Genomic DNA, 24577 nt, shown 5'->3' with positions numbered 1-24577 from the left:
GAAAAAGGATCTCTCTGCTGCCGAAAAGCGTGAAATAGTGCAATACCTTGGACAAGGTATGAAAACATTGGATATTTCAAGAAAACTTAGGCGTGATCATCATACTGTGAAAAGATTTGTGGCTTATTCAGAGCACAGACGGGTTCGTTCAGATAAAGGCATAATGAGGAAGGTTTCTGCCAGACAAATTAATAGGATTAAGAGAGCAGCTGCTAAAATGCCATTGCAAAGCAGCAACCAGGTATTTGAAGCCGCTGGTGCCTCTGGAGTCCCGCAAACCTCAAGGTGTAGGATCCTCCAGAGGTTTGCAAGTGTGCATAAATCTATTATTCGGCCACCCCTAAACAATGCTCACAAGCAGAAACGGTTGCAGTGGGCTCAGAAATACATGAAGACTAATTTTCAAACCGTGTTGTTTACTGACGAGTGCCGTGCAACCCTGGATGGTCCAGATGGATGGAGTATTGGATGGTTGATGAATGGCCACCATGTCCCAACAAGGCTGCGACGTCAGCAAGGAGGTGGCGGAGTCATGTTTTGGGCTGGAATCATGGGGAGAGGGAGCTGGTAGGCCCCTTTAGGGTCCCTGAGGGTGTGAAAATGACCTCTGCAAAGTACGTAGAGTTTATGACTGCCCACTTTCTTCCATGGTACAAAAAGAACCATGCCTTCCGTAGCAAAATTATCTTCATGCATGACAATGCACGATCTCATGCTGCAAAGAATACCTCTGTGTCATTGGCTGCTATGGGCATAAAAGGAGAAACTCATGGTGTGGCCCCCATGTTCCCCTGACCTCAACCCTATTGAGAACCTTTGGAGCATCCTCAAGCAAAATATCTATGAGGGTGGGAGGCAGTTCACATCAAAACAGAAGCTCTGGGAGGCTATTCTGACATCCTGCAAAGATATTCAAGCAGAAACTGTCCAAATACTCACAAATTCAATGGATGCAAGAATTGTGAAGGTGATATCAAAGAAGGGGTCCTATGTTAACATGTAACTTGGCCTGTTTATTTTTTTTTGATTGAAAGAGCTTTTGATTTCTGTAAATATGACCTCCTGATGCTGCAAATTCAACAAATTACCATTTTAGTTCTCTTTACAACCTTTAAAATGTTTTGATCTCTGTTGTGCATAATAATTTGAAACAGTGCATTTTGAGTTTTTTACTTCCAAAAAAAAATCTGTTATCATTAAGAGATTTGTTCAATAAAATTCGCATTATACTCCAACCGTTGATGGCTTGAAGATTATACTGACTGTCATTTGCATCGACTATTTAGGAAAATCAGCGAAAAATAACATTTGCATAATAATTTGGAACGCAGTGTATTGATGTAAATGAGAAGCTTAATCAAGTGTTTGACGCTTTTTTTGCATGTTTCTTTTAAACATTTTTGCAAGTTGTTTTGCGCATAATTAGGACTCCCATTGACTACGGGAACATTTGGCGTGTTTTACGTACCAAAGAATTGATTAGTCACTTCTTTAATTACACAACATGGTTTTTTTTAAAACGCTTGCGTAAAAAGTTGGTTGTATGTACTAACGGTGCATTTACCATTTATGTAAAGACATAGGAAGACATGTCAAATTATTATTTTATTTTTAATATTTCCCACCTTGTGGAAGAAACAAATACACAAAAAAAAACAAAAAAAAAATATAATAAAAATAAGTAACTTACTTACATTTTTTTTTTTTTTGCTATTATAACATTTCCCATATTCTAAACGAGAATATGGTTTCTTCCATAAGTGAATTTTCGGAGTTCCAAATTTTGATATCTCTGTAAAACATCTTCCATATAAAAAACATCAAAATGGCTTCTCCCCTGTGTGAATTCTCTGATGAGCCCTGAGCCCGCCTTTAGTAGTTAAACATTTCCCACATTCTGAACATGAATATGGCTTCTCTCCTGTGTGACTTCTCTCATGTTTAACAAGATTTGAATAATCTGTAAAACATTTCCTACATTCTGAACATGAATACGGCTTCTCTCCTGTGTGACTTCTCTTATGTTTAACAAGATGTGATTTATCTGTAAAACATTTCCCACATTCTGAACATGAATACGGCTTCTCTCCTGTGTGAATTCTCCCATGTGTAACAAGACTTGATTTAGCTATAAAACATTTCCCACATTCTGAACATGAATACGGCTTCTCTCCTGTGTGACTTCTCTCATGTCTAACAAGACTTGAATTATCTGTAAAACATTTCCCACATTCTGAACAGGAATAAGGCTTCTCGCCTGTGTGAATTCTCTCATGTGTAACAAGACTTGATTTAGCTGCAAAACATTTCCCACATACTGAACATGAATATGACTTCTCTCCTGTGTGAATTCTCTCATGTGTAACAAGACTTGATTTAGCTGCAAAACATTTCCCACATACTGAACATGAATATGACTTCTCTCCTGTGTGTATTCTCTCATGTGTAACAAGACCTGATTTTTGCGTGAAACTTTTCCCACATTCTGAACATGAATATGGCTTTTCTCCTGTGTGAATTCTCTTGTGTCTAACAAGATATGAGTGTGCCGAAAAACATTTTCCACATTCTGAACATGAATACGGCTTCTCCTCTGTGTGAATTCTTCTGTTTGCAAAAATACCTGAGATTTTTTTGAACTGTTGACCACAATGAAACCTTTTAGCCCCTTTTTGAGCTGCACTTGTGGTAACAATCTGTGATTGTTCGGGAGAAGGTTCCTCATGATTAGAGGAATTATGTGATAGATCTTTACTGTGAAGTCCTGGATGTGCATTAAGGGTAATGAGGTTTTCTCCTGAAGAGTGCTGCATTTCTTCATCTTCTATTTTATAATCTATCGATACCATGAAGTTTCCCTCAGACTCCTTACTGGGATTTTCTGTTAGGATTAAAAATTTATTTTGTGATTTTGTTTCAAAACAAAAGTTGACAAATTTATGACATTCATATTAGGCTGGAAACACACGTGCAATGTTTTAAACCAAAGCCAGAAGTGGATCAAGCAGGAAGGAGAAGTTAAGTCATAACTTTTAAATCTGCTGGTTTCAGCTCAAAAACCTGTCCTAAAAACTGTGTGTGTGATTCAAGCCTTAAAACGCTTTGTATAACACCTTAAAATATATTGATGACAAAGTCCAGGATTCTGGTCTACACCCAGTCCTCTACTTTTATTACATAAAGCTTAAATTAATAGAATTAAAAAAGAAAAAAAGAACCTTGTCTATCCTCTGCCAACAAATTTGGTCCTTTAATACTAATTAGACATATAACTTCTTTACAATAGTGATCAAAATCTGTGGCACTCTGCAAGTTTTCTGGATGCTTTGGGTAGAGTTCCCAACCCGTCAATATTTAAGAGGTAAACTCAAGCACTCCTTAGGATGATTTGCAAAAATAGATTTATTAGAGTAAGGCAATAACTGTAATGTTTAAATTAATAGAATTAAAAAAGAAGAACCTTGTCTGTCCTCTGCCAACAAATTTGGTCCTTTAATAATAATGAGACATACAACTTCTTTATGACAGCCATACAGCTACATACTTTCCAACTGCCAATGCACCGAGCAGCTGTGTCGTCTATAAACGTTGACAGCCTGGAACAGGGTTTAATGTGTGCAGTGTTGCTTCAATGTGAGCAGCGCTACCCTTTCCTGTCTACCGGCTCTCTCCACAAGTGCTGTCACCTCTCCCCCTTCATCAAACAACCATCTGTTTGATCACTGTTAGGGGGATTAGAAGTACAGCGCTGCACACACTGAAGCAGTGCTGCACTTTCCTGTCTTCCGGCTCTCTCCCCAATGGAGACTCCGGCCAAAGCTCTGCCAGGTGGACTCCTGTCTTGGCAAAGCCCTTGACGTCACTGTCCATATATGGACAGTGACATTAGGTGCTTTCAGATTCCAGCAATACCCCTTCCTGTAGATAGTGCCACTCCCTGTGTATTACCCCATTATCCCTTTATATAAACCCCGTCATCCCTGTGTATTACCCCATTATCCCTGTGTATTACCCCCAACATCCTATACAGGGATGAAGGCGGTTATATACAGAGATAATGGAGGTAATATACAGCGTTGATGAGGATTATACACCGGGATGATGAACCCATCATTCCTGTATATAACCCCATCATTCCTGTAAATAAAACCCATCATCACTGTGTTTATATTACCCCCATCATCGCTGTATTTATGTAACCCCTGTAATAACTGTATATTTAATCAGAACAGGGGGGGTCGGGCAAAGCACGACTCGGTCATTACATAAAGTGAAAGGGACCGGTATCAGTGTCAGGGATCATTACCATGTATATTGTTTGCAAAAATATTATCCTTACATATATGTATATATATATATATCAGTATATTACTGTAATGACAGGGGTAGGGAAACGGACAAGTGAGCCCTAATCTACCCGCCACTCTGTCCCTGCCTACTTGCAACGACCCGCCCTAGGCGACGGGGTACAACTGGGCGGTGGTCCCTACGCTCAGTAAGTGCAAGAGATAAACAGACAAGGGAACACAAAGCAAAGGGAAATGGGGCAGTTGCCCACGGCAACACCGTGAGCAACAAGAGTGGTGAACGAGCCGAGTCAAACCAGGAATGCACGAGGTACCAAACGCAGAGCAGGAGAGTAGTCAGAAAGCCAGGGTCAGTATGGAGCAGGATCAAATAGTCAGAAGCTGTAGCTGGGCCAGGAAACCACACGAGAAGAATCACAAGCAAAGGAGGAACAGGAAAGGCAGGTATAAATAGACAGAGGGCGGGAGCTAGCTCCGTCTGGCCAGGCTGCGATAGGCTCTCCCACTACTAAGCCTGCCATCCTGAGTGGTGGAAGCTGGAGTCAGTCTCAGAGACATAGACTCAGGTGCAGACTGATTACCTATGGGCGTATACACAGAAGTTGTGCCTGGCAGATCCTTTACAGTACCCCCCCTTTTATGAGGGGCCACCGGACCCTTTCTAAATGGACCTGGTTTATTGGGGAAACGAAGGTGGAACCTCCTGACCAATACCCCAGCGTGAACATCCCGGGCGGGTACCCAAGTCCTCTCCTCAGGCCCGTATCCTCTCCAATGGACCAGGTACTGGAGGGAGCCTTGGACCATCTTGCTGTCCACAACCTTGGCCACCTCGAATTCCACCCCCTCAGGGGTGAGAACGGGAACAGGAGGTTTCCTCGAAGGAGCCAAGGACGGGGAGCAGCGTTTAAGGAGGGAGGCATGAAACACGTCATGTATTCGAAAAGATGGGGGCAACTCCAGTCGGAAGGAGACAGGATTGAGGACTTCAATGACCTTATACGGCCCAATAAACCGGGGAGCAAACTTCTTGGACGGGACCTTAAGGCGCAAGTTCCTAGACGATAACCACACCAGATCCCCGACCATAAACAAGGGGTTAGCAGAACGTCTTCTATCAGCCTGAATTTTTTGTACGCTCTGGGACGCCTCTAGGTTCTTCTGAACCTGGGCCCAGACTGTGCACAGTTCCCGATGAACGACCTCTACCTCGGGATTGTTGGAACTACCAGGTGAGACGGAGGAGAACCGTGCATTAAACCCAAAATTACAGAAAAAGGGGGAGACCCCTGACGAGTTACTGGCCCGGTTATTAAGGGAAAATTCGGCGAGGGGAATGAATGAGACACAATCATATTGACAGTCAGAGATAAAACACCTTAAATATTGTTCTAGAGATTGATTAGTCCTCTCAGTTTGACCATTAGTTTCAGGATGGAAGGCAGAGGAGAAGGACAGATCAATCTCCAACTTTTTACAGAAGGCTCTCCAAAACAATGAAACAAATTGTACCCCTCTGTCCGAAACAATATTGACAGGGACCCCATGGAGACGCAGGACGTGTTTGACAAACAAGGTAGCTAACGTCTTGGCATTAGGTAGTTTCTTGAGGGGCACAAAGTGGCACATCTTACTGAAGCGGTCTACTACCACCCACACCATAAAATCCATGGAGATATGGGTCCAAGGTCTCTGGGGAATGGGCAAAGAACGTAGTAAGCCCGCTGGTCGGGACCTGGGAGTCTTGGACCTAGCACAAACCTCACAAGCAGCGACGTAGGCCTCAACGTCTTTAGGCAACCCAGGCCACCAATAGTTTCTGGCAATGAGGTGTTTGGTACCCAGGACGCCTGGATGACCAGATAGTGTGGAGTCATGATTTTCCCTAAGTACCCTTAGCCGGTATTGCAGGGGAACAAACAGCTTGTCCTCAGGAAGGTTCCCGGGAGCTGAACCTTGATCAGCCGCAATTTCAGAGACTAAATCAGAATCAATAGAAGAAATGATTATACCAGGAGGCAAAATACAAGCAGGATCTTCCTCCGAAGGAGGGCTGGCCATGAAGCTACGCGACAGTGCATCGGCCTTAATATTTTTAGACCCAGCCCTATAGGTAACCAAAAAGTTGAATCTGGTAAAAAATAGCGCCCATCGAGCTTGTCTCGGGTTTAGCCTCCGGGCCGATTCTAGGAAAACCAGATTCTTGTGGTCGGTAAGGACCGTTACCTGGTGCCTAGCCCCTCCAGGAAGTGGCGCCACTCTTCAAATGCCCATTTAATGGCTAAGAGTTCGCGGTTGCCAATATCATAGTTACTCTCAGTGGGCGAAAACTTCCTGGAGAAGTAGGCACAGGGACGGAGATGGGTGAGGGACCTGGTACCCTGGGACAAGACAGCCCCCACTCCCACCTCGGATGCGTCAACTTCCACGATAAATGGCTCCATTTGGTTGGGGTGAACCAGCACCGGGGCCGAGATAATGCACTTCTTAAGGACCTCAAAAGCCTGGACAGCCTCAGGGGGCCAGTGGAGGAGATCAGCACCTTTGCGAGTGAGGTCCGTAAGAGGCTTAGCGATGACCTAGAAGTTAGCAATAAATCTCCTGTAATGATTAGCGAACCCCAAGAAACACTGTAACGCCTTCAGGGAGGCAGGTTGGACCCATTCCGCCACAGCCTGGACCTTGGCGGGGTCCATGCGGAATTCATGAGGAGTGAGGATTTGACCCAAAAATGGTATCTCCTGTACCCCAAACACACATTTTTCGGTTTTCGCAAACAGTTTGTTTTCCTGAAGGACCTGGAGCACCTTCCTGACATGCTCAATGTGGGAGGACAAGTCCTTGGAAAACACCAGTATGTCATCAAGGTACACTACAAGAAATACCCCCAGGTAATCTCTTAAAATCTCATTTATGAAATTCTGGAAGACCGCAGGAGCATTACACAACCCAAAGGGCATGACGAGGTATTCTAAATAACCTTCGGGCGTGTTATACGCAGTCTTCCACTCATCCCCCTCTTTGATGCGGATAAGGTTATACGCCCCCCGTATATCAAACTTAGAGAACCATTGGGCCCCCTGAACCTGATTAAAGAGATCAGGAATCAAAGGAAGGGGATACTGGTTCCTTACAGTGACCTTATTCAAGTTACGGTAGTCAATGCATGGCCTAAGACCACCATCCTTCTTCCCTACGAAGAAGAAGCCAGCACCTACCGGAGAAGTAGAGGGGCGAATGTAACCCTTGGCCAGGCATCCCTGGATATACTCTCTCATGTCTTCACGTTCGGGACAAGAAAGATTAAATATCCTACCCTAAGGGAGCTTAGCTCCTGGTACCAATTCGATAGCGCAATCGTATTCTCTATGAGGATGTAACTGTAATGGCAGGGGGTAGGGAGACGGACAAGTGAGCCCTAATCTACCCGCCACTCTGTCCCTGCCTACTTGCAACGACCCGCCCTAGGCGACGGGGTACAACTGGGCGGCGGTCCCTGCGCTCAGTAAGTGCACGACAAACACGACAAACATACAAAGGAACACAAGCAAGGATAAGGGGCCGTTGCCCACGGCAACACCGTGAGCAACCAGAGTGGTGAACGAGCCGAGTCAAGCCAGGAGTGTGCGAGGTACAAAACGAAAAGCAGAAGAGTAGTCGGTAAGCCAGGGTCTGTATGGAGCAGGATCAAAAATAGCAGGAGCTGTAGCTGGGCCAGGAAACCACACGAAAAGAATCACAAGCACCGAGGGACAGGAAGTGCAGGCTTAAATAGACCGAGGGCGGGAGCTAGCTGAGTCTGGCCAGGTTACGATAGGCTCTCCCACTCCTAAGCCTGCCAGCCTGAATGGTGGAAGCAGGAGTCAGTCTCAGGGATGTATTCTCAGGTGCTGACTGATTAGTTCTGGGAGTTAACCCCGAAGCTGTGCCTGGCAGATCCTTTACAGTAACACTTCGGAGGCCTCCTTAGAGAAAACATCAGCGAAGTCCTGAACAAACTCAGGTAGCGTGTTCACCTCCTCAGGGGGAGAAATAGAATTAACAGAAAAACATGACATCAAGCATTCATTACCCCATTTGGTAAGCTCCCCAGTATTCCAGTCAAACGTGGGATTATGCAACTGCAACCAGGGAAGGCCTAAAACCAAATCGGACGATAATCCCTGCATCAACAGTACAGAGCACTGCTCCAAATGCATGGAGCCAACAAGGAGTTCAAAAACAGGGGTATGCTGTGTAAAATAACCATTAGCAAGAGGAGTGGAGTCGATACCCACTACCGGGACAGGTTTAGGCAAATCAATTAAAGGCATAGCTAGAGACATGGCAAATTCCACAGACATGATATTAGTAGAAGACCCTGAATCCACGAAGGCACTTTCGGTAGCAGACCTACCCCGAAAAGAGACCTGAAAGGGAAGCAAGATTTTATTACGTTTCATATTTACGGGAAATACCTGTGCGCCCAAGTGACCTCCCCGATGATCACTTAGGCACGGAAGTTTTCCGGCTGCTTATTCTTACGCCTAGGGCAGGTGTTCACTTGATGCTTGTCATCCCCACAATAGAAGCAGAGACCATTCTTCCTGCGGAACTCTCTACGTTGTCGGGGGGGGACACGGAGGCCCCGAGTTGGATAGGTACCTCCGAGTCTTCCCTGGAAGAGTGAAGCAAGGGGACCTCGGGAGGAATCATGGGGGAGTCAGAGGGGAAAACACAAAAACGTTCAAGTTGTCGTTCCCTGAGACGTCGGTCAAGTCGTACCGCTAAAGCCATAACCTGGTCAAGGGAGTCAGAAGAGGGATAGCTAACTAGCAGGTCTTTCAGGGCGTTCGACAGACCAAACCTAAACTGGCACCTTAAGGCAGGGTCATTCCACCGAGAAGCTACGCACCACTTCCTAAAGTCAGAACAATACTCCTCAACAGGTCTCTTACCCTGACGTAAGGTCACCAGCTGACTCTCAGCAAAGGCAGTCCTGTCAGTCTCGTCATAAATGAGTCCGAGAGCAGAAAAGAAACGATCAACGGAGGAAAGTTCAGGGGCGTCAGGAGCCAAGGAGAAGGCCCACTCTTGGGGCCCTTCCTGGAGCCGGGACATAATAATACCCACCCGCTGGCTCTCAGAACCTGAGGAGTGAGGCTTTAAACGAAAGTAGAGCCTACAACTCTCCCGAAAGGAGAGAAAAGTCCTCCGGTCCCCTGAGAACCAGTCAGGCAACTTGAGGTGGGGTTCAAGAGGTGAGGTGAGGGGCACTACCATGGTAGCGTCAGGCTGGTTGACCCTCTGAGCCAGGGCCTGGACCTGTAGGGAGAGACCCTGCATTTGCTGGGCCAGGGTCTCAAGGGGGTCCATAGTAGTGTCAGGGATCAGGGTAGACTAGGTATATGGACTTGTGATTATGTAATGACGGGGGTAGGGAAACGGACAAGTGAGCCCTAATCTACCCGCCACTCTGTCCCTGCCTACTTGCAACGACCCGCCCTAGGCGACGGGGTACAACTGGGCGGCGGTCCCTACGCTCAGTAAGTGCAAGAGACAAACAGACAAGGGAACACAAAGCAAAGGGAAATGGGGCAGTTGCCCACGGCAACACCGTGAGCAACAAGAGTGGTGAACGAGCCGAGTCAAACCAGGAGTGCACGAGGTACCAAACACAGAGCAGGAGAGTAGTCAGAAAGCCAGGGTCAGTATGGAGCAGGATCAAATAGTCAGAAGCTGTAGCTGGGCCAGGAAACCACACGAGAAGAATCACAAGCAAAGGAGGAACAGGAAAGGCAGGTATAAATAGACAGAGGGCGGGAGCTAGCTCCGTCTGGCCAGGCTGCGATAGGCTCTCCCACTCCTAAGCCTGCCATCCTGAGTGGTGGAAGCTGGAGTCAGTCTCAGAGACATAGACTCAGGTGCAGACTGATTACCTATGGGCGTATACACAGAAGTTGTGCCTGGCAGATCCTTTACAATTACACAAAGAGATTGGACCTATGGAACACAAAGGAGCCTGCATGAGGGACACGCCTATGGAGACACCGCCCCTGGAATGCAAGAGGAGTGTACAGATGGATTTACAGCTGAGGAGCCAATGGGGCTTAAGCACGTCCCACATCTCTAGGGCGGAGATTGTGTTTCTTTGTTCAATAAAAAGTTCAGTTTTTACTTCCTACTTAACTGAGGGAGGATGTGTACAAACATTTGTCTGTCTGGTGTACTTTTTCCACGCATGCTCTCAGTTTTCAATTTACAGAGGTGGCTATTCGGTGTGAAATAACAGCGAAAAGGAAGTTTTACCCTGACTTCAGAAGCGGAAGCCAAAAGGAGGAGGGGGCGTGGGCGATGAGAGGAGACGGGCAGGCAGTGCGGGAACTCCGTCAGAGAGGAGGAGGGGGCGTGTACTAGCAGAGAGGACATTCCCTGTCTTTGCTCAGCCAGCACTTCCGGCAGAGCAGAGCCAAGTCGCGTCATCAACTAGGTTTTACAGGCAGTCTGCTGGGCGGATGTTTTATGAGCTCTTCAGTTGATGATGCGCCGTGTCTCTGCTCTGCTGGAAGTGCTGGCTGAGCAAAGACAGGGAACATCAGAGGAAGTGAAAAACGTATTCTGGGTGCGGTCACGTGACCGAATATTAGCAGTAATGCCACAAGCTATAAACAGACATTATATTAGGAAGTTAATTGTATAGGTCACGTTAAGTTGAAGTAGAAATAAAAAAAATTCCTGGACAACCCGTTTAATTCTCAGTTTTCCCTGAAGTAGTGGGTGGAGCCGAACTGCTATCATGTCTTCTATACACATCACACACAGAGCAGAAAACCATTCTGGTCCACTATCTCTCTGTAGCACACCCTTAAAAGCTGCAGCAGTAGTATGGAGCACATCATAAAGCAGTAAGGAGCAGTGCACTTCGCTTCTTACATTATGCTGATAATGAGCAGTGCCCACCCCAAGATGACCCCAGTTTTGACCGTTTGTACAAACTGAGACCCCTATTAGACCATTTCAGTGCCCGGTTTGCCCAAGCATACACTCCCGAGAAGTGTATTTTTATTGATGAGTCCCTGGTACATTTTAAAGGGACGCTTCAATTCCGCCAGTACCTGCCGAGTAAGAGGGCAAAGTATGGCGTGAAGTTGTATAAGCTGTGCGAGAGTGCATCAGGGTATACATATAAATTTAGGATATATGAAGGGAAGGACAGCAGTATTCAGCCCCCAAAATGCCCCCCCTTACAGGGAATTAATGCAAAAATTGTGTGGGATTTGGTGCACCCTCTGTTGGACCAGGGTTACCACCTGGATCATTTTTATACCAGTGTCCCACTCTTCAAGTGCCTCGCTTCCAGAAGTACTGTGGCATGCGGCACTGCTCGAAAAAATCTGAGAGGCCTCCCTAAGACTCTGTTTGGGCAAACACTCAGCAGGGGTGAGAGCAGGGCACAATCTAGCAGCAATATATTGTGTCAAGTACAAGGACAAGCGAGATGTCCTTGTATTGACAACAATACATGGCCACACCAGTACCCAGTACAGAGACCCCCAAACCAGACTGCATCCTGGACTACAATAGGTACATGGGAGGGGTGGACTTGTCAGATCAAGTCCTGAAGCCCTACACCGCCATGCGGAAATCGAGGGTGTGGTATAAGAAGCTGGCCGTGCACATCATACAAATGGCATTGTACAATGCGTACGTGCTACATCGATGTGCAGGCCAGAGGGGAACTTTCCTGGAATTTCAAGAGGTGGTTATCAAGAACCTAATCTTTAGGGACCAAGAAGAGGGGGCACCCAGTACTTCTGGAAGCGAGGCCACACGCATCGTACCAGGGCAACACTTTCCAGGAGATATTCCCCAAACTGGCAAGAAGGGAAAAAGTCAAAAGAGGTGCAGAGTCTGCTCAAAGAGGGGGATAAGGAGGGAAACAATATACCAATGTGACACGTGTCCCAAAAAACCAGGGCTCTGTATGAAAGATTGCTTATCCCCCTCATCTTTCCCTTCTGCGCCCTGCCGTGTGCCCAGGCAGCTGATAACAACCACATGTAGGGTATTGTCGTACCCGGGAGAACCCACATCACAGCTTATGGGGTGTAGATCTCCGGTGGCGCATGCTGGGCGCACTACATCGGACACTGACATGCCATATATATATAGAAAATTGCAAATCTCACTCCGCACCTTCTGCTGCGCATTATCTTTTACACAGTACCTGTGGGGTCAAAATGCTCACTACACCTCTAGATGAATGTCTTAAGGGGTGTCATTTTTAAAATGGGGTCACTTCTCGGGGTTTCAACTGTACTGGTACCTCAGGGGCTTCTGCATACATGACTTAGCACTAGAAAAGCTCCAGTAGGCCAAATGGTGGTCCTTTCCTTCTGAGCCCTACCATGTGCCCAGGCAACTGATAACAGCCACATGTAGGGTATTGCCGTACCCGGGAGAACCCACATTACAGCTTATGGGGTGTAAATCTCCGGTGGCAGATGGTGGGCACACTATATCGTACACTGACATGCCATATATATATAGAAAATTGCAAATCTCACTCTGCACCAAAAACTGCAGAATCTGGACAATACATATTTAGTAGTATTTCTCTGGTAAAACCTTCTGTGCTACAGAAAAAAATTTAATAAAATTGAAATTCAGCAAGAAAAATGAAATTTGCAAATTTCACCTCCACTTTGCTTTAATTCCTGTGAAATGCCTGAAGGTTTAAAAAACGTTCTAAATGCTGTTTTGAATACTTTGAGGGGTCTAGTTTTCAAAATGGGGTGTTTTATGGGGGTTTCTAATACATAGGCCCCTCAAAGCCACTTCAGAACTGAACAGGTACCTTAAAAAAAAGGATTTGGAAATTTTCTTAAAAATATGAGAAATTGCTGTTTATGTTCTAAGCCTTGTAACATCCAAGAAAAATAAAAGAATGTTCAAAAAACGATGCCAATCTAAAGTAGACATATGGGAAATGTGAACTAGTAACTATTTTGGGTGGTATAACCGTCTGTTTTACAAGCAGATGCATGTAAATTCTGAAAAATGCTATTTTTTATAAATTTTCTCTAAATTTTGCAATTTTTCAACAATAAACACTGAATATATCGTCCAAATTTTACCACTAACAAAAAGCCCAATGTGTCACGAGAAAACAGTCTCAGAATCGCTTGGATAGGTTTAAGCATTCCGACATTATTACCACATAAAGTGAAATATGTCAGATTTGAAAAATGGGCTCTGAGCCTTAAGGCCAAAACAAGGCTGCGTCCTTAAGGGGTTAACGATTTCTACATTCTGTGTACGCGGATACACATGAAAGTAGCAGGACACAGGGCGCCCCTATTTTGAGAGTTCCCTGCCAAACAAAAAATTGTCACGGCATCGCCCGGTTATTAGCGTCTTAAAGGCTGTGTACACCTCTGTAGCCAATATTTTCCTTAAAGATTTTTATATTAATATTTATATATATTGGTTTTAGGTGAATAAACATTTTTTTTTATATTGACTTTTATTAAAAGTTTTTATTTTTGTTTTCAAGATACAGCTGTTATGTCTCCTCTATACACAGAAGCTGGATCATTCTCGATCAGTCGAATCCGTAAGTAAAGTGAACTGATGACTCGGCTGAGAGCGGGTCCTGTGTCTCTAACACACCTAAGGTGATGAACATGGATACACAGGAACCGCTCTCAGCTGAGTCGTCAGGTCATTTCACTTATGAATTTGGCTGATAGTGAATGATCCAGCTTCTGTGTATAGCGGAGACATAACAGCTATATCGTAAAAACCCAAAAGTATTTTTTTTAATTAAAGTCAAATGAGAAAAACAAAATCAAATATTTAATGAAAAAATAAATAATTGCCTACAGAAGGTGCAAATAGCAAAGTGGGAATAAGATTTTACTTATCCATGTCATTGTGAGATTGTTTTTTGGGAACACATTGTACTTTATATTAGTGGTAAATTTTGCGCCATTCTGTGTTATATAGTTACTCTGGATGAAAAAAAGACACAAGTCCATCCTATAATCCGACCGTGTTGATCCAGAGGAAGACAAAACCCCCATGAGGTGGATGACAATTGTCTCATTAGGGGAAAAACTCCTCCCCGACACCAAATTCGGAAACCACAATAAATCCCTGGATCATCGTCCCATCTCCAGAATCTAGTACCATAACTTGTAATATTAAAGTGAACCTCCGGTCATACTTACATTATATAGAAAACGATTATACTGCCGGAGTGTGCCGATAATCATCTTTTTACATGACTTGTATTATCATGTTTACTTCTAACTACAGCACGGACTGCCCATAGTCCGCGCTGCCGGCTGCCCGTAACTGTGCATTAGAAGACAGAGGGGCCTGCTCATCTCAATGGCTCCTGTATCCAGAACGGCCGCCAGCACTGTACAATGTAATGGGACCTCTAATGCAGAGTTACGAGCAGCCGGAAGCATGAAGGGATCTAAGCTGATGTCAAGAGCTGAAATTGTGGGGCTCCTACATTACACATCATTGTACACACGTGTATATGTACTGCACATGACGCTATTAATACTTCAGCATGGCCGCCAGTCTAGCCTGTGCCCACAGTAATGCCAAACATATATCTGTCTCTTCTCACCTTGTGATGTGCGCGTCCGGTACTCATCCATCATGACCTCCTCGTACAGATCCTTGTGTCCTTCTAGATACTCCCACTCCTCCATGGAGAAATAGACAGTGACATCCTGACACCTTATAGGAACCTGACACAAACAATGATACAGTCATCACCCAGACTCCTCCAGTGCTGTTACTGTAGAATTTCCCAGCATTCCCAGCAGTGTCACCTCTCCAGTCAGCAGCTCAGTCATCTTGTAGATCAGTTCTAAGATCTTCTTCTCATGTATCCGGGAGTGAGGGGGAGGCTCTGTGATGGGGCTCTGACTACTGCTCCATCCTCCTGACTCATGGATGATGGGAGTCGTACAGTCACCTGATGTCTTCTTCACTATTGTGTACTCCTATGTATGGAGATAGACACTTACAGAACTGAACACAGTATTCCCCCCTCAGTAGAGAGAGAGAGAGATTGTGACCCCGCTGTATAGAGATCTAGTGACCCCACATCTGTAATACTGGAGACCTCACCTACAAAAAGACATTGAGAAAATAGAACGAGGCCAAAACTAAAGAGGAAATAATATTGGGGGACTAGATGGACCATGTGCTCTCCTCCTGCCGTCATCTTCTATGTTTCTATATATATATGTCATCCTGATCCTCCTGGTTCCTGGTCATTCTCATTGCTCTACAACATTACTATTGCTGCATTGGTGACATGACACATAACTGACCATATTGGTGGCTAATCTTCAGCTTTTCTGCTGGTGGCTTCTTGACGTCACTTGGAAGGTATGGACGCTGTTATACAGGACACCGGATTCTTCCTATTACTTCCTATTATGTATTGTCCCTTCCCTATGTGTGACTTGTTCTATAATGTAGAAAAGTTTACCTCTCCGCTCAACAGGTAGATGATCTCCAAGGTGAAGTCTAATATTCTTCTGCTCATCTCATTCCTGTCCTTGTCCATCCTTGGTGGGTCATTCAGGAGAAGGAACGTTGTGGAGGAGAAGATGAGAAAACTGGAGGAACTGGAGGATCTAGTACTGCAGACGTCTTTATGAAGAAAGGAGAAGATGGAGATCATACAGGGGACAACATCATGTGTGACATACAGAACCTCACTTATTGATCATTGAGAGAAACATCTTCTCAGAGCCGTCACCACATGGAATAAAGGGGTATTCCCAACACGGACATTTCTCCCGACAGGCCAGAAATGTCTGATAGATGCGGCTTCACCTCTCGCCGTGCTCGGCTGTTTCTGGAACTCCTATACAATTGAATGGAGAGAGTCGTGCACATGTGTGGTCACCTCTCCATTCATTCTCCACCTGGATGTAGTCATCACCTCACCAGGCGGGTCGGGGGACCCCCGTTCTCCACATAGAGGTGGGACCCCCACATATCAGACATTTATGACATATCTCTCAGGTGAGAAGAGTAAAATGAAGACATTCCCCCCCAGACAATGAAGACCTGACTCCTGACAACCTTACACATGGCGGATACTGGGGAGACATTGCTGACATCTCACAAGACGTGGTGCACACTATGCAGTCAGTGCTTGATATGAACTGTGAGGTTCCGCAGCAGCTGAGGTGACATTATATAGAGAACATGCAGTGTGATCTCTTATCATCATGTTACAGTGCAGGTGGAGTGGAGCACAGTGATACATTGTTTTGTGGGATAAGATTCAGTATAAACTTGTATTTTACTCATTTAACCCCTTCCTGCACAGGACATTTACCGCTCAGGAGTTGTTCACATGACATAGGGAAGACCGGACACCTGCTGCAAAGGCCGGAGACCTGAGAGAACTGCGATTACGGCCATTTAACCCCTTTGATGCTGCGGTCAATAGCGACTGGAGGCATGGGTATGAGGTTTGGGAGGGGGCTCCTCTGTGAGATCATCCTCACCTTGAGATTGTGGAGTAATGATGAGTTGTCAATTTCAAATGTGAACAGAAAAAAACAAAAAACTTCACCTTAAAAAATGTTTTATTATGAATTTTTTTTAAACTATAAATAATTGTTATCACCCCCAAAAATAATGTCCGGACTTATAAATGATGATATTTTACGACTTCTTTCGGCGTGAAGTATAAGGAGCTCAGAAACATTATTGTAAAGTGTCTTCCCATTTGCGGTCAGGACTGGATGACATTATTCGGGATGGTGTAAGAGTTATTCCAGAGAGACCCCAACACGAGGACAACGTCTCCCCCGAGTTTATGTGACAGTGAAATACGGAGTCAGACTTGTCTCACCACTGAAGGTTATTTCCACCGTGGTCATAAAAAGCCGATCCTGGAATTATAACAAAGCTACAAATAGTTCTTCGTCTTGTACAGATAACGGGGTGTCACTAGTAAGACAGATATAGATTATAACACATCACGTCATTTATCTCATCCGCTCTCTACAATGTCAGGTTCAATATGTCGGTTGTACAACATTAATGGTGCGAATACATAAACCCCTTCTAGATAATAACAAGAAAGATGCCAGTAATCCATCAGTCATGTCCAAAGGCGGCCATCCCCATGACAACACTGAATGTCATGGTGTGGGGGAGAAGTATGGAGCGGGTTCACAGACTGAGCGCGCTCCAAAGGAACCCATGAACGGAGGCCTGACACAGATCTGAACGAAGCCTAAGCAGGCTAAAAAAAAGTATCTACTATTTGTATATAAGACAGTCTCTCTACTCTTTGTATATCCGACAGGAGAGAGACTGTCTAATGTAAATAGAGGAGAGAAAGAAACGCTGATACAGTCTCTCTCCTCTGTTTACTTCATAATTACCTGGCTGCAGTGGCTCCTCCTCCTCCGCAGGATCCAGTGTGTGTCCTCGGGTTCTTATCCTCTTGTCTGCCTCTCAGTACATGAGGGGCAGGGCCAGGAAGCAATGGTTTTGTTGCATGGTGAGGTGGCTCTGCAGGTGTGCAGAGGAGGGTGAGACGTCAGTGGTCAGGAGGGTGTAAGTTCGGAGAGCCTGCTGGTGCTGGACTCGCTGCTGATCTAGCGGCTCATTCCTATAGTGCCCCTCCCGCCAAAATGTGAAGCCAATACCGTGGGGTCAGGACTGAGATCAATTTCACGACTCTGATAAAAATCAGAATCGTGCTTCAATAAAAGGGCGAATTAATTGAATTAATTTGATTAGTTGCTCAACCCCAGCAGCAAGTGTATTACAGCTGACACCTCGCACTAAGGCCCTATGCACAAGGCCGTTTCTGTAATCACGGCCCGCGATGACTGGCACGGCCAGGCGCTGGCGGCCACGGACAGCCACTCGCATTTTCGGCCTGTTCACCCCGTAAAATGCAAAATAACGAACGTGTTCCATAATTTGCGGTAAACTTCTACGGACCGGACACCTTCCCTCAAATATACGGGAAGGTGTCTGTGGTTAATAAAAGTGAACGGGTCCGTAATTGCGGACCGTAATCATGGTCGATTTTTGCTGTCGTGTACATGGGGTGTAACGGCCAGGAACAGAGAGAACTCCAATCCTGGCCATTTAACTACTTAAATGCCGGGGTCAATAGCGACTGCAGAATCTAAGCTTTTAGAATGAGGGGGTGGTCCTCTGACAGCTCATCGGCTCCTCCCGACGCGATCACGGGGTGCAGATTGTTGTCATGGCAGCCTGGGGGGTAATGAGGTCTGCCATCTTTCTGCTCCTATTAAGCCCAACAAGTTCAAATCTCCAAAGGAAGTAATACAATTTGTTAAAAGTAGTCAAATAAAGTTTTAAGTTAGGTTCAAAAAAATTAAAACAACTTTTTCCCATTTTTTATCTAAAGTAATGTAAAAAAACTAAATAATAAACATAACTGGTATCACCGCATCCGTAAAAGTCAGAACCATTTCACTTTAATGTTATTTACCCGTATAGTGAACACAATAGGGAGAATCGCTGTTTTGTGGTCAGCTTAACTCTAAAAACCTATTTTTTATAAAAAGTATAAAAACTACAGCTCAGCCCACAAAAAACAAGAAACCCTAAGGGTATGTTCACACGCAAACGTAAAATACGTCTGAAATTACGGAGCTGTTTTCAAGCGAAAACAGCTCCTGAATTTCAGACGTTTTTGCACGTGCATGCGTTTTGGAGCTGTTTTTCAATGGAGTCAATGAAAACCGGCTCCAATTACGTCGAAAGAAGTGACATGCATTTATTTAAGGCGGTCGTCTTTTTAAAACAGCGGCGCGTAAAAAAAAGCCCGTCTGCACAAAACACCGTAAGACCCATTGAATTCAATGGGCAGATGTTTGCAGACGGTTTGGAGCCGTTTTTTCGGGCGTAATTCCAGGCGTAAAACGCCTGCATTACGTCCGGAAATAGGGCGTGTGAACATACCCTCACTTTGCTCCATCCACAGAAAAATAAAAAAGTTCTGGCTCTGAGAATTTGGCGACACTAAATTTTTATTCATTATATTTTTCTTTGTAAATGTCGCACATCATAAAAAACTATAGAAATCTGGGATCTCCGTAATCGTATTGACCTTCAAAATAAAGAACATTTCATTTTTACCAACATGGTGAACACTATAAAAACGAAACCGAAAAAACATTGGAGCAATACGATTTTTTTTTCCCCATTTCACCACACAAATATTTTTTTCCAGTTGCAGTGACATTATGTGATACTTTATATGACGCCCTGAAAAACTACAACTCGTCCCGCGAAAAATAATCCTTCACACCGCGGCACTGACAGAAAAACAAAAAAGTTATAGCTCTGAGAAGACGGAGAGGGAAAAGAAAATCGCCTGGTCGTAACAGGGTTAACCTGCTGTATGGATTATAAACACGCAGGATATCGGATTTATACCGCAGATTCGCAGTGCATTTGTTGCAGAATTTCCCCATTAACCCCTTAAGGACGCAGCCTAGTTTGGGCCTTAAGGCTCAGAGCCCATTTTTGAAATCTGACATATTTCACTTTATGTGGTAATAACGTCGGAATGCTTAAACCTATCCAAGCGATTCTGAGATTGTTTTCTCGTGACACATTGGGCTTCATGTTCGTGGTAAAATTTGGTCGATATATTCAGTGTTTATTGGTGAAAAATTGCAAAATTTAGAGAAAATGTAGAAAAAAATAGCATTTTTCAGAATTTAATTGCATCTGCTTGTAAAACAGACGGTTATACCACCCAAAATAGTTACTAGTTCACATTTCCCATATGTCTACTTTAGATTGCCATAGTTACAATCGCCGGCCGCTATCGTGTAGCAGGCTGGCGATTGTAGCTTAACCCCTAAAAAGCCGTGATCGCTATTGAACACGGCTTTTCAGGGGTTAATCAGCGGGGACACAGCGATCGGTCCCCGCTGTAGGAGCTGCTGTACGAGACAGCAGCTGTCACAGCTCCTGTATGTGTCGGGAGGACGGCCGAAATGGCCGTTACTCCCGCGACGTACTATTCCGTCGCTGAGCGCGAACGTATTGGTTAGCGCGACGGACTAGTACGACGCTGAGCGCGAAGGGGTTAAAGGGAAGGTGTCACGGAAAAAAATGTTTTTATATGTTTTTGCTTTTAATATGTTATTAAAATAAATTTTATTTAAATGTTTTTTTGTGTTTTACTTTTTTTATTTTTTATTTCTTTTACTTCTCTATGGGGGCTGCCATTTTTTTTTTCATCTCTGTATGTGTCAATTAACGACACATACAGAGATGGAATACGGCACATACATCCCCATAGAGAATGTGAACGGGAGCTGTTCCATTCACTATAGCGTACGCCGTCTGTGTGTAACGGCGCATGTGCCGCTCCCACACAGTCCAAAAGGAGGGTCTTCAGCCGAGCGACATCCGGCGCCATTTTATGTGGACCGGAAGTCGCGTCCGGACAGTAAGATGACTACTTCCGGTCGCGGCTTCCGTCCATATGTTCAGAAGCAAGGACTAGAAGCGGAGGGAGCGAAGGCAGCGGCGGCGGCAGGAGCAGGTAAGTTATGTTTGTGTATGTTCGTGTTATACTGTGTATTTACCACTGTATGTAAGCCTACTACACTGTGCATTCGCTCAAAAAATGGCGACACACACAGTGTAGGAGGTTTAAACATTCAACCACCTCCTTTCTCCTGGCACTAGCCAGGATAAAGGAGGGGGGATTGTTTGAGGACGATAGAGCGAGTGTATGTTCTCCACTTTTGCAGCATAAAGCAATGAGGTTGCTTTACCACATGCCAATGCAGCAATTTTGGGAAATGCTCCATCTAGTGTCCAGCACATGGAAATGTTATAAATTAGAATCTAATTTATAATATTTCCTGACTTATGAAAAAATTAGAACAATGTTTAATTATTTATATACTAACAGTTTAACTAAAAAAAAAAAAAAAATGTTTCTAGGGACACATTCCCTTTAAGTTCAATGGGAAAGTCAAGTTCCGCAACAAACACCATTGCTCCCAGAATCCTCTGCGGATGAAGGAGCTGTGATGATGATCACTTGACATGAGGGGTAATTATGATCATGTGACTGGTGCAGGAGTGATCAGAGCTAAGCAGTGCAAAATAGAATAGTTTGTGACTAAAACACCTGCGATGAAGTCATTTGACCGTGGCAGGAGGGGCGGAGCTTATCAGTGCAGAGAAGTGTTGTATAAAGGACCTATAAGGGGCGGGGCTCCTGTGCTGTGTGGAGAAGGGATGCATTCTGTTTTTTCCTCTTTGATAGGTTGTCAGCAATTGTGTGAGAGCTGGAGAACGGGAAATACTGGGAATTATACCGTGTTTCCCCGATAGTAAGACACCCCCGATTGTAAGACGTATCGGGGGTTTCAGGGGGGTCGGCTAATATAAGCCGTACCCCGAAAGTAAGACATATGTCTTACTTTCGGGGAAACACGGGGTATTGCCGCCTCCTGCCCACTTCCGCGCCGCCCCCCTCTCCATACGTCACCCCCAGCACTTGTCAATGCCGCCTCCTCCTTAAAACCCGAGCCATAGACTTTTTACGGCTCGGGTTTTAACTTGCTGCCCGCGCGATCGGGCAGCTGAATGTCGGGTCTCCGGCTGTCAGTGACTGCCGGGGACCCGGAGGAGAAGATAGAAGCAGCTTTAGCTGCTTCTGTCTTCTCCGATGTGTTTTTACACAGCGTTCAATGAACGCTGTGTATAGGAATAGAGACAGCAGCAGCGGCGCTGTCTCTATTCCTCCCGATGATCATGTGACAGGTCACATGATCGCCGGGTCCCGTTAGTGGCAGGCTGCTGCTGTGTCTAACAAGACCCAGCACAGCCCTATTAGTGACAATCGTCACTATGAGAGGGCTGATTTCCCCTGTAACTGGGGCTGCTGTGCAGCTCCAGTTACAGGGGAAAAGATGGTGTAAAAGAAAGAAAAAAATATATATAAAGTTCCCCAAAGGTCTTTTTTGACCTTTGAGGGACAGACCATAGTAATAAAAAAATAATAAAGTAAAGTGCAAAAAATTCGACAATTTTTTTCTAATATAAGACATACCCCGAAAGTAAGACATAGTGGGGCTTTTGGGGATAAAAAGAAAGTAAGACACTGTCTTACTTTCGGGGAAACACGGTAGTTCACTCCTCTTATACCCCTCCCTGTAATGTCCTCTGATATCCCATAATAGCATCATGGAGATGTTGGGAGTTGTAGTTCTCTCTTCCTATGTACTCTTCTATGCAGGCCTTTGTTCATTCTGGTGCTGCAGCAGACTTTCTAGATTTCGCCAAGAAGTTGGGGATTAAACCCTGCCCCTCTATTGACATTTGTTCGGTGGACAGTACTCCTGTGTCTGGAGGATCGGTAAGATGCCATACTCCTGGTCTGAAGTTTTCAGAAGGAAGTATCCACTGTGAGACTCTCTCCCTCCTATACCATTATTTTGGGGTATCCTTGGTTGTTCCTCCATAATCCAGTGTTTGATTGGACTTCAGTAGAATTAGTGCAGTGGGAAGTTTTGTTCAGGGAGATGTTTTACTTCCCCGATTATAGTCGCAGTCACCAGTCCCCAGGGTCTGCCTGTTGAGTATAGAGAATTTGAGAATGTTTTGTGTGGAAAAATCTGCTGATGTTCTTCCCCCCTCATAGAGGGTATGACTGCTCCATTCATCTAGTTCCACGTTCCAAAAAACCTTAAGGCTGACGCCCTTTCTCGCAGTTTTCTACAGCAACATGTGAAGACCCCTGTACCTTCTTTCATCATTCCTCCTGATAAAATGGTGACAGGGGCAACACAGGATATTTCTGATTTACTTCTGCAGGCTCAACCTCAGGCACCTCCAGAGAAACCCGCCAAACGCTTGTTTGTTCCTATTAACCTTAGACCCGCTGTTCTTTTTGAGTGTCATGGCAGTAAGTTGGCGGGTCATTCAGGTATCACTAAGATGTGTGTCACGAGGCATGGTGTGGACCCACTTGGCCGTACCACGCAGCGGGACGGCAGCCGGCCAAACAGGTCTGGTGTAAAGTCTATAGTCCAGAAAAGGGTACCTGAGGCGATGTAGACAGCAGCAAGGCAGGCTCGGCTGGAACCAGGTAGCAGGCGGATGTCAGGCGAGGTGAAGCAGGTCAGACGTGGATACAGCACGGCACGACTTTGGCACAGTACAGTGCTAGACCAGGAAGGTGTCGAATGCTAGGAACAGGTACGGGAACAGGTACAGATAACACACTAGGAGGCCATCACATAGACAAACTAGGGAACAACAATGCTCAGGCGTAGAACTAGGGTTCTGGACCTCTCTTATAGTCCAGGGTACTCACGGGTCAAAGTTCATCACAAGTTCTGGTGCGCGCGCGCTGCACCCTATGGGATCCGGCTGAGGTGATTGGACGCGAGCGCTGGCGTCTCCTGAGGAGGAGGCTGGGGCCAGCGTTTGCCGACTCGTGGCTGCGGCTGTCAGGGGGGGGGGTTGGAACTGACAGCCCGCAGCCACGGACATAACAATGTGTGAGACCTTGTCTCGCTCTGTTTGGTGGCCAGATATGAGGAGAGAAGTACAATGGTTTGTTGGGGAATGTGACATTTGTGCTCACAGTAAGAGATCTATAGCATTACCTTTTGGTCAGTTAAAACCTTTGCCCACTCCCAGGAAACCATGGACACACATCTCCATGGACTTTATTGTCGAGTTGCCCAGATCCGGGGGAGAGATACCATTTGGCTGTTGTAGACAGGTTCAGTAAAATGGCCCATTTTATACCCTTGTCTGGCTGTCTCTCTGCTGATAAGCTGGCTACTCACTTTGTTAAAAAAGTGGTGAGACTTCATGGTGTTACTGAAAATATTGTATCCGCCAGGGGTTCACAGTTCGTGGCTAGATTTTGGAAGGCCTTTTGTTCAAATTTAGGTATTGATTTGGGTTTCTCCACCGCCTATCATCCACAGACCAATGGTCAGGCAGATAGTGAACCAGACAGAGCAATATCTCCGGTGTAATGTTTCAGAACTACATGATGATTGGGTCCAGTTTTTGCTGTGGGCAGAGTTTGCTTATAAGAATTTGTGTCATGCATCCACTAACGTTGCTGCGTTTTTCTGTAATTATGCTTTTCACCCAAAGGCATCTTCATTTACCGGCAGCGTGGGTTTTGACATTCCACTGCTGAGACTGAGGATTAACATGTTGAAATCAGTGTGGAGTAAGGTCCATATGGCTTT

At 45.2% G+C, this 24577-nt stretch overlaps 2 protein-coding genes across 2 annotated transcripts in view; both read right to left on the bottom strand.

Moving 5' to 3' along the window:
• Positions 1-1626: 1626 nt before the first annotated feature.
• Positions 1627-15670, bottom strand: LOC142664101 (uncharacterized). Its single transcript, XM_075843053.1, has 3 exons — positions 15140-15670; positions 14932-15055; positions 1627-2881 (listed from the first exon to the last, which is right to left on the bottom strand). The coding sequence occupies exons 1-3, from the start codon at positions 15161-15163 to the stop codon at positions 1821-1823; spliced, it is 1209 nt and encodes a 402-aa protein (XP_075699168.1). The 5' UTR covers positions 15164-15670; the 3' UTR covers positions 1627-1820.
• A 116-nt stretch (positions 15671-15786) lies between these two features.
• LOC142705830 (gastrula zinc finger protein XlCGF66.1-like) overlaps positions 15787-24577 on the bottom strand; it is a 44613-nt gene continuing 35822 nt past the window's right edge. The window contains exon 5 of the mRNA XM_075848299.1: positions 15787-15971. Within this exon, the coding sequence (XP_075704414.1) occupies positions 15787-15971 (185 nt within the window). The remainder of the gene's footprint in view (positions 15972-24577) is intronic.

Source organism: Rhinoderma darwinii, chromosome 1 (genome assembly GCF_050947455.1).
Source record: "Rhinoderma darwinii isolate aRhiDar2 chromosome 1, aRhiDar2.hap1, whole genome shotgun sequence".
NCBI lineage: Eukaryota > Metazoa > Chordata > Amphibia > Anura > Rhinodermatidae > Rhinoderma > Rhinoderma darwinii.
This window is presented reverse-complemented; position numbering and strand designations above follow the sequence as displayed.